General features: G+C 44.8%; 1 protein-coding gene across 7 annotated transcripts in view; it reads right to left on the bottom strand.

Moving 5' to 3' along the window:
• Nucleotides 1-16,892, bottom strand: part of nlgn3a (neuroligin 3a) — an 89,223-nt gene that overhangs the window by 24,326 nt on the left and 48,005 nt on the right. For 4 of the 7 annotated variants that reach the window (XM_041943732.1, XM_041943735.1, XM_041943736.1 and 1 more), the window contains one exon: nucleotides 14,555-14,740. In XM_041943732.1, the coding sequence (XP_041799666.1) occupies nucleotides 14,555-14,740 (186 nt within the window). Of the gene's footprint in view, nucleotides 1-14,524; nucleotides 14,741-16,892 lie in introns of all 7 variants that reach the window. The other 3 variants (XM_041943733.1, XM_041943734.1, XM_041943737.1) reach the window with 1 other exon arrangement.

Genomic DNA, 16,892 nt, shown 5'->3' with positions numbered 1-16,892 from the left:
CATCGACAAAACTGAGACATGTGGTGTCTGTTTTTGTCAAATCTAGTGGATTAAATACCTGATAAATCAAGACACGTCATCACACCGATGCAAAAAAACGATATAAAAATGCAGTCTGACAGGAAACATTCCTGCTTATTGATTTGCAACACTGCCCACAGTCAAACAACAGTGTGACAGTATCTCTCTCAGTGTAAATCATTTTGTCCCCCAACCTTAATTAAAGGGATTTATAAGGTTTATAAATCTGCATTTATCAAGGAACAGATTTGTCAAAAGGGAGCTGCGTCTTACCGTCATGGTTGTCTCATATTTAGCCATGATGGTATTATTATTCACAGGTAAGATTATTACGTATGCTGTGAACACTCATTCTGAGTATATATCTGCATGACTGCAGCATCTACAGTCGCTGTCATTTACTGTAAACAGCTTGGAGCATATCAGTTCTGCCACACATTGTCTCCCCCCCCCATGCTGCTGTGCACTTTGTTTCTGCACTCCTGCATGGGGAATGTCAGCAATTGGCCTCCGTTAATTCAATGAAGTACTTCCATGGTAACATGTTTTCCTGTTTGAATTTTAATCAAACATTGGCCACCCCTTTTTCAGCCAGGGATGTGTTTTGGCTGTGACGGGATGAGGGGAGGGGGGCAGTGTTTTTGGCTCTGATCTGTAGCTGTTCCCATGAACACCATCAGATATTCACAGTGCCATCTCTGATGTCGCAGCTTTCCCTCCTCCTCGCCAGCTTCATCAGCTCTGACATAGAGAAAAAGACGTGTGCTTTTTGGTTCCTGACAAATTACGGCAGCACAATCTACAGTGTTTGAATAATTTAACACCACACCGCTTGAGGGAATTTGCCAAAGAGAGACAGAAAGAGAGACAGAAAGAAAGAAAGAAAGAAAGAAAGAAAGAAAGAAAGAAAGAAAGAAAGAAAGAAAGAAAGAAAGAAAGAAAACCTGGCCACCAGACTAACCCCTTCTCTCTCCGAGCTTGCAGCACAAGCATCATCTGTTAGTCCTCTGGGATTTTCAAACCTTGTGTCTTGCAGTACGGAGCATGTTTCGTTATCACAGAGGCTGGTGGCCATCTCAAAGGAGAACTCAGACACCCACATACCCCCCCCCCCCGTCTTTCCCAGGAGGTCAAGGTGAGAGGTCAAGATGGGCTGGATAGGTAGTTGCTCCACAGAGGGAAGGTTTGTTCCATACAGCTCTTTAATAGAGACCAGAGGGAGAGGAGGAGTAGCGAAGGCTGGTGGGGTTGTAGCACAGCGGCGCTGTTTCCCGTAGAGTCTCCCTCCCCTCTCCTAATGAGCATTCTATTAGCAGCTAGGGGACGGATTTAGGCAGTTAGGCATACGGAGAAGGCTGGCTAACAATGCAAGTGGTTAGCTAAACAGCTGTTCCCTCTCTGCTGCCACCTCCCATCCCCGGCTAATGAAGCCCTCACCGATGAGCAGGAGTCCCGGGACATGCCGGAGAAGCAGCCACAGACACCCAGACAGGGGATCTCAGTCACTCGCAGGCCTCGTAAAAAAAAAAAAAAAAAGCCTGCGTGGAGGATAGCTTCACCGATAAGACAAGCGAGGCTCCAATTAGGTAGTAGCTCTAAGGGGAACCCTAAGAATAGCACGCTGGGCGAGCGCAGACATGTTTATGAGCACTCTGTGCCGCTCTGTGTTTGGAAAGCAAACACCCCTTTGCATTGCTTTTCCGCGTGGAAAGCGGCAGAGGCCATGACGCCTTTCGCAATGGATAAAATGCAGATCGCTGTGCCGATCTTAGTGAAATGTCGCATTGCTCCTCTACAGTGAGAGCAGTGTTCGCTGTGGTGGGCATCGATCAAGATTAGCGGCATGCCATATGGGTTTGTCAACATCTGAAATACGGCGGAGGATGCGCGCTCTCCAAGCAGCCTTCACTTAAACAAGGAGAAATGTTCCAGGAGTGACGCCTATTTTTCATTTTTATAAAAACTTGATGCAGCATTACGTTTGGCTTGCAAAAAGCAATATTTGTTTTAGTTAAATGTCAAGTCTGTCAAAGGCGTGAGTGTCTGTCGGGGGCCCAGGTCACCTTCAAATGATACATGGGTTAAGATTTTCCTTGCAGATTTCTTTGGTCACCTTAGCTGTCAAGGCTGCCGCCGGCTTTAAAATGAAGGGCTGCTGTGAACGCGGGGCTCCTTCAGAGCTCGAGCGGAGATTCTGAAAGTCTACATTTTGCAGCAATTAGCCAGGTGTGAAAGCTTAGGTGTGAAAATAGGCAGAGTTTCGAGTACTCTGCAATTTCTCCTCTGTTCATTCTTCACACAACTGCGTCTGCCACTGTGTTGAATGCTAAACTGCTCATCATGAACAGCTTTGAGGAAAAACTTTGCTTTCAGTGTTTGCTTTAATCTGCGAGTGTTAGCTCATGGATATCGTAGGAGTCGCATTGGGAGTTTTGTTTTACTCCTACATTCCTGTTCTTCCTTTTCATCTAGCAGATAGGAGCCTCGCTGGTTTCTGATCCACTTCATCGCCGTGCTTTGTCAGCAAAGACTTCCTCAGCACTTCCTGCAGCTGCTTCACAATAAAAGCCTTCAGGGGGGCAAAATCAATTGTTTTGGCAAAACTATTTGTTTATATTGTTGCTTCGTTGCTGTGTGTGTGCTTATCATTCTGTTTTCTACTAAAATCATGTGGGACCGAAACTATTAATGACCTTCAATGAAATCTGACCGAAACCTGTAACCCATATATAAGTTCTTATGTGATCATAGCATCTTAAAAATTGATTTTGTGGTCTACTTTTCTTTTCTTTTATTCTTATTAAAATAGAGCTGTTGGGCAACCACCTAACATAACAATCTCTGTTTTCCCTATAATAAACACCAAATAACAGAATTCTCTCCAGGAAACTTCTAGGAAATTACAAACCCAAAAAATGAAGCATTACTAATTTACCTCTCAACATGAAGGTCTAGATGCTATTTTAAAGCCCACACCATGCTGCAAGAAATACAATTCTGCTGCAGAGACACTGAATTTCTTTATCTATTTCACTGGAATAAGCTTAGAAAATCATTTTTTTGACTGTAAAATGTACTCAAAGAGAAAGGTCATAAAAAACTGCAATTTTCCCACAAAAAATGACTTCTATGACTTCTGTTCTCAGTAATTTGCGATGGCCTTGGTGTCTCTTGACTGGACTCCATAGTAGCCAAAATCAGAAATTCAAGGGTGCCCTTGGAAGGCTGTGTGTTGAAATGTTAGCCACGGTGGGCTAGCCTGATAAAACGGTTAGTGCTGTACCAGTCAACAATTCTTTTTGGACGGATGACAGTGAGGTTTCCATCTGACCGGGAAAAACAGTGCTTGAATGTCCGACAGTAACCCCAAAGCTGTGCAGGTTTATTACTGTTCCTGTTTATAACCTGACTCGTGATGTCAGACAGCTTTTCACCCCACCTGTGATTTAGCCAGTTTGAAAAAAGGTGTGAATGATTCAATGTCACATGCGGTTGGATGATGTGCTGTACACGCTTGCTTGTTAAAAGCATGCAGCACCCGAGATAATACTTCATTTGTAACATGCAGATGCTAATTTCAAAGTCCAAGAGTCAAACTGCATTTTTGTCTTTTCAGTCTGCAGCCTGCAGGTACCCTCTCTGTCCAGATATGAAGCACATATGAACACTGTAATCTGATGCAGAATTTCCTACCCAGGAGAAGGAAGTTGTGAAATAGCGCTTTTGTAATATTGTTCTCTGACAGTTGCATTCGATTTGGTGAGTTTCTCACTTTCATCACTGAAAAGGATCTATAGCTTATGTTACCTCTCTAAGCTAAAAATCTATTACAGCCTTGCAGGCCTGAGAGCTAAAGATTTAGTCTTTTTGTTAGGTTGCACAATGTTGGCCCTTTATAGTAGAGGTTTCTGCTTGTCAGCATGTTTGCTGAAGTTCCTCTCATTGGGGATTTCATTGTGCTCAGACTATGCAAATTTCACAGCTAAGGCTAATGCATTTGCACTGCCCAGAACTGAACGTCTTGGTAGGCAGGCTACGGCTTGTGACTGCCCATGCACACGTTCACACACAAACGCACGCACACACACGGTGGACAGTTAAATACTTTCAGCACATTATGTCAGTGATGGGGATCCAGATGGCATACATTCCCTATATTACACAGTTATAGGCTCTCACCAAGGAGATCACACCAGCTCGGTCCTACAGCAAAGTAATTGGAGTGATGTTTTTCCTATGTGACACTTCTTATCGCACATTGAAAAAACAATTTTCCTTCCAAATCATTCTGTCTGTAAGCACAGACTGTAGCAAGCAGGCTCTGTGTAAACAGAATGATATATTCCTGGATGCCTATAATCATGCAGTAAACAAGTATTTTCCTCTCTATGCAGATGGAGCGGTTATACCAGAATTAAGTGAGCACAAAGTCATACATTTCCTATTTCAGAATGATTTAGGAGTTTCAGAAAAATCACCTGAAACACTTTGACACACCTGGTAATGTTCCCTTCCCGCTGCAGAAGATGTATCTGCATCATATGTTATGCAAACCTGTGAAATTGATGAGGAACGCGATGGTGCTCTCAAGCACGCCGTGGTTTCGTAGCGGCTCCGCAGTACCCTTCTGTTATTCACGCGGAGGCACTGAGCGCTTTTCTCTCAGCAGAGATAAACAGATGTATGGACACCGAAGGACTGACCCAGCTAGCCGCAGAGGTGAGCTGTCAGCAACAACAAGCAAACACAGATTCCTCGTGGTCATCACTAAAGGGCAAAGTTCAGCTAATTACACCATAGTTGTTCATCTGGCAGACAAACAAGGAAACAGCAGTCTATTTAACAACACATCTAGCCAGCCTATGCTGCCTAGTGTGGAATGCCTAATGAACGAACACTTACACAATCATCGGTACAAATAAAAAACAAAAGAAACCAATAAAAATGTGCAGCGAAGAAGACAAAAAGAGAGAACATACAGCGCAAAGGAAAAGATGGATGGACACAATGAAATGTGAAAATAGCATAAGGGAAACTATTGAGTGCTGGGAGAAAGTGGGCCAATATGTGCGGAACAACAGGGAATGGAGGGAGGGCGAGGGAGAAAGCGAGAGATGGAGAAGGTGTGAGAGGAGGAGGGAGGTCAGTAGAGATGTGGAGATGGGCGGAGGAGGAGGGGGGGGGGATGAGCCCCCTGTGCTCAGCTGTCAGTGCTTCCTCTGCAGGTGGGGCAGGAGGAGTGCCAAGTCCCTCTCTCCCACTCACACAGACACCCATGCATCACTCTATAATGGATGCTTTACACTGGTGCCAGAGAGAGACAGACTGAGGCAGAGAGAGGGAGACATGGTGAGAAGACGAAAGGGAGACATGGGGGAGGGGGGGTACTGGAAAAAGAAAGGAACTGCTATGAGGTACAGGGAAAAAGGGAGCTGAAGAAAATGCCTCAGAGATTAAGGCGGTGGAGTCGAGGCGAGCGTAGCGGGGAAACGGACAGACAGACAGAAACCTCCATCAACTCATTAGACCAATCAAGAGAGGAAACAGACGATACAGTCTGGGAGCAATATGATGCAGCTATTGGTCTAATTGATCTAAAGCCTAACAGGATCAAAGAACGGCGGGGCACAGCCAGGAGCTGCAGCCACCGTTCCCCTCTCCGCCACCACTGTCACTGTCCATTAGGACGTGCGTGAATGCGCCCTTGACAAAAATGTACGAAGAATGATTCTTTGATGGCATCTACCTGAACTAATGACCCGTCTTCGCCGGGGATTGCGGGTCATCAACAGATGACATATTCTGTAGTCGCCTCGTTCATCAGCTGCGATTAGATTCCAAAAGCAATCTCGGCGATGCATCAACAGATGGGTCTCACTGCATTGTCTTGGAGAATATTGCTGAGGCAGCCCATGTGTGCCACATGTCGCTCAGGCTGCCGGAGCCCATTCGTACAGTGGTGGATCTGGGCCTACAGGTATATGCAATGCTCTGAGCTATTACCTCGGTTGATGGAGGCATGGATTTACTAAAGTACTCAATTATCTCCTGCTCCTTTCTCTGACCTGCTGCTCGGCTCTTTAACACCTATAACTCCATGCTTTATAGGCTCAACTACCTGCTGCAAGCAGAGACAGACTGATGGCTGGACTACCTGAATGAACTGCCTTCACTGTTTTCAGGCCATTTGTCAATTCTTCATTCCTCTGCTCTCTTCTGGCTAGGGATAGGTAAAGCTGCCTCCCTCTGATGGACAGCCCAACAGGATATTATTTTCTAGAGTGTTACCTCAAACTGGCTATCTGACCTCAGTGGAGCCATCTTTACCATTATAACATCCCTCCCGCCTCACATTACTCTGCAGAGCCTCCTTTTTTTTTTACGTCTGCTCAATACAACTTTGGCTTCATTTTCTCTTTGCAACAGTGGGTAGTGAAGAGAAAAAAAGCTATTTGCTGCCTGAATTAGGCCATTTCCGATTTCTTTTGAGTTCAAAAGAGAGTGATACCTTTTAGTTGGCGAATAATCCTCCATCTTTGTTTTGTGAAAATAAAGCAATTTCGCTCTGCAATACAAAGTCAAATATGTTGCCGTTCAAGGAGCGACTGAAAAATGCCACATAGGCCACTTGTTAAAAGCAGTTCGCTTTTTCCACACAATGACGGCCACACTATATGGCAGACAACAAAGCAGAGTAGTCAGCGTAAATAAATACAAGCATTCTCGCTCCGCAGAGATGGCATCCCCCTGGTTTAATTATCGCTCTTGTCAATCGAGGTGGAAGAATACGGCACCTGACAAGGCGCGTCCCCATTCTCTCATCTCGCATAGGCCTTTTTCACACCCTGAGATGCACAGACACCCTTCAGCAAACAGCCGAATCAAACCTCGAGATGGAGGCACTCTGTTGCCCCAAACACCCAGGTAACTTTACAGTGTCGAGTAGCTGAATGCCTTTGACACCTCAGAAATGGGGTCTATTCAACTTCGACAATTGTCCCTGGTTTTTCTCAAGCACAAGGCATTTGCACAACAATGGCAGCTGTATCGCGTATGAATAACATCCCAGGGATGTGGTTATGCAGCTATCTTTCCCGGCGACTCCAATTCACATTCCCGCTCCTGCAAGGTGCCTTTGTTTGACGCTTAAACTCCACAGGCGATGGATGGCTGCTACAGCGTGCCTGAGCTCACAGAAACGCAGTCGACAATGAGCGAGGATGGATCGCACCTCCGGATCCGTGGCGGTGAGAGCTCCGCGCAGGGACAGAATGGAGTGGGGGTGTGCAGGCCCGAAGGCCATTCCACTAAGAGAACTCCCATGGGACTTGTTTCAGAGGGAAAACCCACACGTGTTATTTTCAAGGGTCACAGCCAGATGTAACACTACAGTACAGCGGTGTGGTGTAACACTGACACGCTCTTCATCTACACGGCCTGCTGACCTCCATCTTCACTCTGTTCGATAAGGTAATTTGGAGCAGCATTTACATTGGCCTCAGAAAACACGTTGATATCTCAAGATTCAGCAACGAGCGAGTTCCCAAGGCTCGCCTTGTCCTCACAAGTCAGTGTTTGTGTTGTTCTCTCTGAGGACGACTACAAGCCGGCACGTACATGGTAAATGATTGTCAGAGCAGAGGTTAGGTGCTCATGGCAACGTAGGCTTTGAATCCCACGACGGCAGCACTGTATCAGCAAGATTGACAGAGGCAGATTGATTCGAGATCCAATAAACATCGTTGTCAGTCTTGTTTCCTTCCTCTATAGGTCCACAAGTTAAATACATGCCAGAAACAGCACGGTAGTTATTTGCAATGATTTGTGCAGTGAAATGACAAGAGGGCCCTGACAAGACCTTGTTCCCATACTTTCTATGTAGGTGAAGACTGTGAAAAGGTTCAATCTATACCTTTTTCACATGGCCAGACTCATTTCCTACAGCACCATCAGGCTTAGTCCAACCTTCTCACTCCCATCTCGTCAAACACAGCAGCTTGGCCAGTGGCCCTATGCTTCAAACTGTCATGCTTAGCAATAATAAATACACAAAGTCCAGTTAGACTTTAAAATAAAGCTTGCTGAGAACAATAATAAACACGTGGCTAACGTTGTGAAACGGTTGCACTTTCGGTTCAGGTACCAAAACCATTTGGTTAGGCTATTAATTTTTTTTATCTACTAGCGTCATTGTGGTCATTGCCAGCCAGGGCTGAAGAGGAAGTGGAGGGACAAGTGGTCTCTTCCTCTTTCTGTGTCACCAGACACTCGTGGCTAGTTCAGGGTGGGGAAGCATAAATTCACCCAAGGATGGAGAGTTTATTAATAGCTGCTCACCCTGAAAATTGCTGGCATTCAAATGTTTGCTATGTTCCTGTCAGGATCAGGTTTTAGTGAGGATTTCCCTCTCTGGTTTATCTAACCCCCATGCAGTGGTTTAGTCCAATTAGGGTAGTGCCAGGAGGGCATATAAAGCCACTGAGGCTTTGACTATGGGAGAGTTGTTGCTGGTAGCAGCTTGCTGTGAGGCTGTGTAAAGTTTTTTCATCTTATTTGCTCCTTGTTAATTTTTCAAGGACTTCTGTTTTCCTTCTCTGTTTCATTGTCATGTTTGGTTGATAAAACCACCGCCTTTTTTTGCCTCCAGACTCACTCAGTTCAGCATGTTTTTTACTCGCCTCCAGGGCCCGACAGCCACATTAAAAGGCCTCATCTATGTAGAATTACTACCAGCAATGCTACAGAGTCACTCACAATGCCATTATAATTTATCAAGGGATTCAAATAGAATTATTAAAATGAAGAAGAAGAATTCACCCAGCTATGTCAGATGTAGAGTATAAATAAAGTCTGACACATGTTTAGGGCTTCAACTGCTGATTACTTTGAACACAAATTCTCAAAGCCCGAGCCGACATATTCAAATTGCTTGTTTTGTCCAACCAATAAACTCAAACCCAAAGAGATCATTAGATCTGTAATCATAGATGGAAAGCAGCAATTACTCACCTCTGTTGGTAGTGTGGTATTGCTGACAGCAATATACATTAAAAATACTATGTATGAAACTACGTATAAATAATGTACAATACTCTTTCATATGTTGAATTAAGTGCATCTAAAATTAACATGAGCAAACTAAGTGCAATGTTTTCTTCCCCAGTAATCACGGTATGACAGGTGGCACACGAAAAATGCCGAAAAAAAAAGAAACAAATTAAATCTTAACTTCAGTCGTCACCTCCTGAACCAGCTCCATCAGACTTAGCTGGGTCTGAGTGCTGCTTGTCTGGCTTTATCACACAAATGTTTACAGCCAGGCGTGATGTGATAGCGAAGCACATTAGATTAATGAAGCCACTGATTAGATTAGTATGAAAAACAAAATTAGTTTGCAAACGAATCAATATGGTATATTTTATTCTGTTGGTACATTTCACTGTTATATTTTATTGTTTATTGTTTAGTATATTTCTATTGTCTTAGTATTTTTTCATTTCTGTTGTATTTTTAATTGCATTTCCGAATATTTTTGTTGCATGTTGGTTTATTTTATTCCAGTATCTTAATTATATTGTAGAATCTTTCTTATCTTTCTTATTATCTTTTTTCGAACATGGGGGTTGCAATGCAAATTTCATTGACATGCTCAATGACAATAAAGAAATCTTGAATCTTGAATGAGTTCATATGGTTCCAGTCCGTGTCCATATGATGAAATATTATGTCTAAACCCATGATTTCATGTTACAAATTATCATTATTATTAGTTTTGAACTACTTCTCCTTAATTGTTATTTGCCTCTATATCAGTATTATTTTTATGTGACATGTTTGTTTTGTTTACGCTGCAGAGGAATGAATCGTGTGTGTTCCACGGGGAGGGTGCTGGTGGGGAGTAAAAGGTGTTTTAACAGAAATAACAAAACTGTGATGAGTGTTGCTGGGTGTAAACACTGACTTCTACACACGCCTCACAAAGAAAGAAGCAGCAGCACCAGCGCAAACTCTGAAGCTGATACACTCGTGAAGTCACCAAGTGAATCAAATCAAGCTAGATGTTCCGTTTTTATTACATTAAGTCTTTCTCGAGTTAAAATGTTTCCATCGGAACATATTTCCATCAGCTCTGTTTTATCATTTCACCTACGAATCCTCTAATAACTGCAGTTTTACATTTCTGGTGCATAATGCACAGTAATAACACTGTATTATGAGGGCACTGTCACACTCACTGAGATGTGTGTGTCATTTTAGTTCAGGTTACTAAAGCTTCTCTTTGACAGCTTGTGCTTCACTGTAATCATTACATCACAATCAATTCACTCCAACAGGGGCTCTAGTTTCTCACCCAATCAGCTGAAGGAAATAGTACAGTCATAATTAAATCCTATGACTTTCAAGTCACTTCGTTTCAAAGACTGCATGAATCATAAATTCCAGTTGGAGAATCTACAGCAACTAGTTCACTATAAAGAGCAGCCATTAACAAAGTTAATATTTCAGTTTGATTGGAGAAAAATCTACTGCTACGCAATTTAATTTTTTTTAAATCTCCCTGATTCTCAATTTCTAAACATCCAACGATGCATTCCTTCACTTAATCACATTCGACACCATCCTTCACACTAAATGGATTCAAAAACTTGTTACTCTTTGCAGGAAACTGAATACCTGTCTCACTGCCCCCTGAATACTCATGGTCCAAGGGGTTTGGGTGTTTGCTAGGTGGTGTCTTGCATTAAAAAGCCTTGGTAGTCATTGCACTGCTGCAATAAAACCCAAGCATTTAACATGCACATTTATGGTCCCCAATAACCCAGAAGTCTTAATAAAAATGAAAGCTGACATTGGCATGAAGGATCCTCCACACTAGCTGTCTTTAATGTCCAAGACGTTCCATTAAAAGGGGAGCACTTCCTCAGAAGCGGAGCTTTTATCCTGATTGCTTACAGGAAGAGAGGAAAAAAAAAAAAAAGAAAGAAGCCAAACGACCTTCAGCGGCTCTACAACCAGCCCTTCCCTCGTGTGTGCTCCGTGGACAGACATGCCTGCATGCACAAACATCGACAGCTGGGACACACGATTGGTATACAGCAGGTTTTCTGTTTCTGTTAAAGGAGAATCAGACACATTGACGCTCTTTTCACAGAGAGATGTATATGTACAAATACACGTCTACATCATTGGCTACTTGGTATTCTGTTCATGTGCAGAGAAGCCACTCACTTTTTTCTTTTTTTTTTACACCATAATGATTATTAGGAGATAGGGAAAAAGCCAAATCTGCATGTTCAATTAGCACAAGTGCGATGCCAGATAGATAATACATGGGACTGGCTGATGTCCTTGCTTCTGAACTTCTTCAACCGTTTTCCGTTTGAAGCCGGAGAAAAAGAAGATGGGGACAGAGATTTCCCTCTGTGGGAACGCAACTGTTGAGCTACATTTAATAAGCTGGTCAAAAACACTCTCCTGCCGAGAGAGACTGTGCTTTTAATGACCATTCTGCTTCCAAAGTCTCAGATGTGAGGCTAGATTGCTCGCCACATAGCAGACAAGGCAGCCATCTTATTAATAGCGTCGCACCACACACACTGCAGAGTAGGGAGCAGAAACCCAGAGAGGGAGAAAGGCAGAGAGACACACGCTGGCACACGGAGAGAAAGCGTCTGTCCCTCGCATGCTTTTACTGTCTGTGAAGGCAGGGAGACAGATGGGTGCAGTGAGGGGGAGATTAGATGGAGGAGGCAGGGCAGGGACCGGGGTCTGAAAAATCCTGCCCTCACGAGAGAACGTCCAGGGCAGCCTCCACGCAGGCCAGAAGGCGGAGGGGGTGGGGGGGTGGGGACTGTGATGGATGTACCCTGTGACTGGAGCCCTCGGCACGCCCACATGGAGACAACACCAAGGCCAGGCCAGAGGAGCAGGCAATCAAAGAGAGAGGCCGGAGGGCTTCGATGATATAGGAGGATCCAGCTTATTAAATAGGCTTCAGGAGGAGCACGGAGCATCTGAAGTAAGTTGTCACTCTGCCACCAACAGGCATAAAAGGAGCCTCTGTTAGATGGAAAGTCTATGCACTGTAGGCAGTGATGACAGACTGTGTACAGTAAGAGCGGGAATACTGTCATTAAATACAGCGACACACCAGGGAGCTCCAGAACACTGTGTCATTGCTGATTTTCCTTTTTTTTCCTCCTTTTTTACCTGGGCCTCATTATCCTGCATCTGAGCCGCAAGTGGAGGAAAGTGCGTATGTGCGAGTGTGCGCACGCAGACATGTGAATCCCTTGCGATGCTACCATTTCCCACTACCCCTTTTCCTGCAGGCTGGGTCTGAATTTCTATTTGTTAGTAAGTTCAAAATAAAAAGTCAAATCAGGAGATGAGGGTGGGGCTGTGATACACTGTTTACAATCTTGTTTCCGGACTTAATTTCCATTCAGAGTCCAAAGTAGGAAACTCAATACAAGGCGCTCTTCCTGGAACGCAACTGTCTGCTAACATTGATAGGAAATGATTACACAAATCCATTACTAGAGGCCACCTGAAACCAGGTGTGCTTGTGCTGCAGTGTATAATTCATTTGATTATAGATTTTTTTCTTCAATTTTCACCGCTACGCTTATCCAGACACTTTGATTCCTTTCTTGTTTATTGCGTTGTCCTGGCAACAAGGACATCCTACCGGTTTTCACTTCAACAGCTAAGACTACAGGAGAGGAGGAGGAGGACGAGGAGAGGAGGGGGTGAGTACAGCGGATGTTGTGAAAGCAGGTGCAAAAAGACATTTCTTCACTTGGATTTCCTGTCACATCCTGCAGCCCACTCCAGTCCTAAACTTTATATAATTACAACAATCTGTGCTCCGAGAGAGACTGTGTGAAATCTGATTGCCATTGGTAACATTCGCAGCAAGAGTCCTGGCGTGATAGAAGGCTTCCTGTTTCAATTTCCTAGGATCCCTCAAGTTTTTCTGGCTCTTTTTTTTTTTTTTAGCCCATCAGTGGGGCATACATTTCCATTCAGGGGAAAAAACAGACCCGGTAATATCCAATTTACTAGGAGGCAGAGGAGATGGTTTCACTGGCAGTATAATAACATGCTACATGGAGCGTAGCATTATGGAGTATGAATAAAAAAGGCATTTATGGTACAAAATCAATCCAAAAGCAGTCATCATTCATTGGAGGAAATCAAGGCAATTAGTAACACTTTAATGCAAATTGGAGAACGCGAAACACATCACAAATCCCTGCCACTGTGATGGGGACCAAAGAAGAGCAACTCAAATGACCTCCTTCACACACACACACACACCCCCGCACGCGCACACACACACACACACACACACACACACACACAAACACTCGCTGGAGATTTTACTCTGCATAGTGACAAGAGGCAGAATCGTGTGTGTGAGTGTGAATCAGTGTGAGTGGTGGTTAGCTGCCTGACCACAGAATCGCCTAAGACCAATCCTCTATTTAATGCAAGAGTGATTTCTTTAATGTAATTCACTTCCATCTAATGTACAGCAAAAGCCCCATGTTACATTTCCAGCCACGTGTGTCCAAAGCGGCATGTTTGTGGCTTGTTAACATGTTCACCGGCAGGCAACGTGACCGTGGCTGAATGTAAAGATTCCTCATTTGGAATATAAGTGCCACATTAACAATGTAGGAAAATAACACGAGCATTGCTGCACCACAACAACTCAATATCCTGATGGCGTGCCATGCTCACGACACCGCCAGCAATTAAATGCAGAAAAACAGCCGGCTCTTAAACGGGTGGACAAAGACGTGGCCGAGTGTAATGACTCCAGGTTGAGGATGATGCAGCTGTGCGCGGTGCAGTTCATGGATGGGGCTCAGAGAAACAGTTAAGCCAAAGCACTTCCTGCAAGACCTTACCTATAAGCAGTAAGGCTCCATCTTAATCCAATGACGCATTAGGAGAGCATGAGTATGAGGGATGTTTATCGCATGGTCAGGTTAAGCGCGCTTTCTGCATTTAGTATTAAACACATGGCCAACATGGGCAGTAAATCATCATGAAGTAGCATTAAGGTAGCCAGCAGATAAACAGCATTGCTTACAAAGTGAGCAGCGTGAGTGTGCATGTGTGTGTCATTTAGTCTGACTGTGGCTGCCACTAAAAAGCTCTCCCCTGGTACACCATGTCCTTTTTTATCTTGCTTACAAAGACACGTTATATCCACATGTTTATTTCTGACATAGAGAGGGATACTCGCAGACCTGCAGACCTGCAGAGTACATCAAGCCCCGCATGTGGCTCCAAATCTGCCGTGGAGTTTCAATTTCCGGACGGGTGCAAACGTCGCAATCATTTAAATGCAAACACCTGCTCCTTAAAGCATTTGTTATGCTGTATAGTACAGTGGAATACATTACTCAATAACTCGCAGGCTGCATCGCCAGTTTCTAATATCGAGCAGCCCTCACACCGGCAGGCATGAGCTCCACAGCTGTATCACCCATCCCCCCCCATCTCTGCTGCGCTCTACCTTCAGAGTGGTGGGAGAGGGTGAGCAGGCTGACGCAGGAAGCTCCAATCCCAGAACCGAACACAGTGATGCGGTTGGAGTCTCCTCCGAAGAAGCCGATGTTCTCGCTGATCCACCTCAAAGCCTGGATCTGGTCCAGGAGCCCGTAGTTCCCTTTAGCAGCCTGGTCGCCCGTACTGAGGAAGCCTGCAACGCACACACAAATCAAGAGATTGAAAACTTGCAAAGAAATCACACTCAATATGCCACAGCTATTTTATTCTCCTTGCACCTGCAGGTTAAAGCGCTATCTGCAAGAGCGAACCCCACCACCGATTTTGTCGGAGGAACCATCACGCCGGGTGACAGCAGCGGTGAAATCATGACTTATTGGATGACATGGCTGTTGGTAAAATAGGAGCGCGTGTGACCACATGTCATCTGCACCTTATGGGAAATCAATGGCACGTCTCCCCGGGTGAACACCCATCATCAGATATATTGAGCAGCCCTGATGAAAACCTTACGAATGCACAAACACGTGACAATAAGAGTTGCAATAATTTTGATGCTTTAAATCCCTCCGTGTGGACCTCATTATAAATGCTCTCAAACTTACCACCTTCCTCTGACGTATTTCGATTCTCTCTCACACTCTAAACATTCACAACGGGCGCCGTCCGCGCACAATTTCCTCCGTGTCTGTGTAATCTCCTATATGATGCCTGAGTTGGACAGTGAGTCTCTCTCGGGTACATCACAGCTCATGTTAACACACCACCCTCTCCCAGCCGCTCTCCCGGGCCTAAGCCCCGCTGAATGATGGGTAATCGAGAGGCGTGGGAGAAGATCAAAGGCAAGCAATCCCCGAAGTCCCCACGGTGGACTCAGTGTCCATCAAACCCCTCAGCATGCATGCGAGGTGACAGCAAGGAGACATGTGTGGAAAGCAAGACCCCCCCCCCGCTCTCTCTTTAGTGGCAACACCGCCAAACATTTCACAAGCAATAAATGTGTTGGTGGTGAATGCCTGCAGTGATGGTCCTTCAGCATCTCAGCATTGTTTCTAACGTCTATTTCATGGTCTATGCCTCCATATAATGATGGGCTCTCCGTGTTTAAGTCCTAAGGGGGGAGAGGGAATAGTTTTGATATCAAAAGAACAAAACAAAAGATCAAATCTGTGCGTTTTTGGACTCAGGTCAGCACGGCGATGCTCACTTTAGATAAACACAGATTAGAAAGCAGCTGCTGCGGGCTCATTAGCTGTTTACGGTATGTGCGTACAAAAAGGATGCATGTCTGCCAATCCCTGTTTTCCCTCTTTGTGTGGATCAGAGACTCGAGGGCACAACCTCCTGCCCCACCCCCAACAGCACACCAGCCTCGCCCAGAGTGCCTGCTGGCAGCGACAAAGAGGGTGGGCAGGGGAAAGGCCGGGCCTGATCATCGATAGGAGAGAGGCGGTGGCACAGGAAGCAAAGCAGGAGACAAATGGATCAACAGATGGTCTCCTTCAGACGCATCCCTGAGGATGACAGAGCAGCAGGGCACATGCAGAGAGAGAGTGGAAGAGACAGGCAGAGGAACAGAGACACAGACAGACAGAGAGAGAGGGAGAGGAGAGGAGAGAGGAAGACTCGGAATGAAGAGCCTTTCCTTTTCTTTTCCTCTTGCGGCTCCTCCTCGTGCTCCGTCACAACTAAAGGACAACAGCTTTTACAACCCTCTCCCGGGTGCTGTGCAGGGAGAGAGAGAGAGAGGAGACGTGACTCTCCCAGAATAACCCTCATTTGCGAAATGGTTCACACTTCGCCAAGTGTATGTCAGATGGGTTACGAAATGTCAGGAGACCGGCATGTGAAAGGGGCTCTGCGCAACTGTTAGCCTAATTGAAAAGATATAGTAAACATCATCCATTTGGCATTGTAATATGAGGAATTACTAAATGACAAAATGTAAATCATTAGAGTTGGATCCCCAGCTGGCAGAATGCAGCCGCGCTTAATGCTTTAGTCTTTTGTGACTTTTTATTTAGCCGTGTTGATTCTGCTGCATCTATAAATGAAACTGGTCATTAAAATGTAGAGGAGGAATCCAATATCTTAGACAACAAGACATGCTGCAGGCACCATTTAAAAATACATCTAATATAGCTGCTGGTAATGTTTTAATTGGAAAGGTGACAGAAAGTATTTTCTTTGGAAAACAATTAAGATAGCAAAGTAATTGTTTTTATGCATGGCTATTCCTATTTTTACATCTCTAGCTGACTGCTGCTTGTGCTGGAGGTGTTGTTTGTTTTACGGCTACTTCTTTACGTCTATCACCTATGCACCACCTCCGGACTTTCTGCTTT

The sequence above is a fragment of the Chelmon rostratus genome, chromosome 9 (assembly GCF_017976325.1).
Source record: "Chelmon rostratus isolate fCheRos1 chromosome 9, fCheRos1.pri, whole genome shotgun sequence".
Taxonomy (NCBI): Eukaryota; Metazoa; Chordata; class Actinopteri; order Chaetodontiformes; family Chaetodontidae; genus Chelmon; species Chelmon rostratus.
Note: the sequence above shows the minus strand (reverse complement) of the source record. Positions and strands in the feature narration are given on the sequence as shown.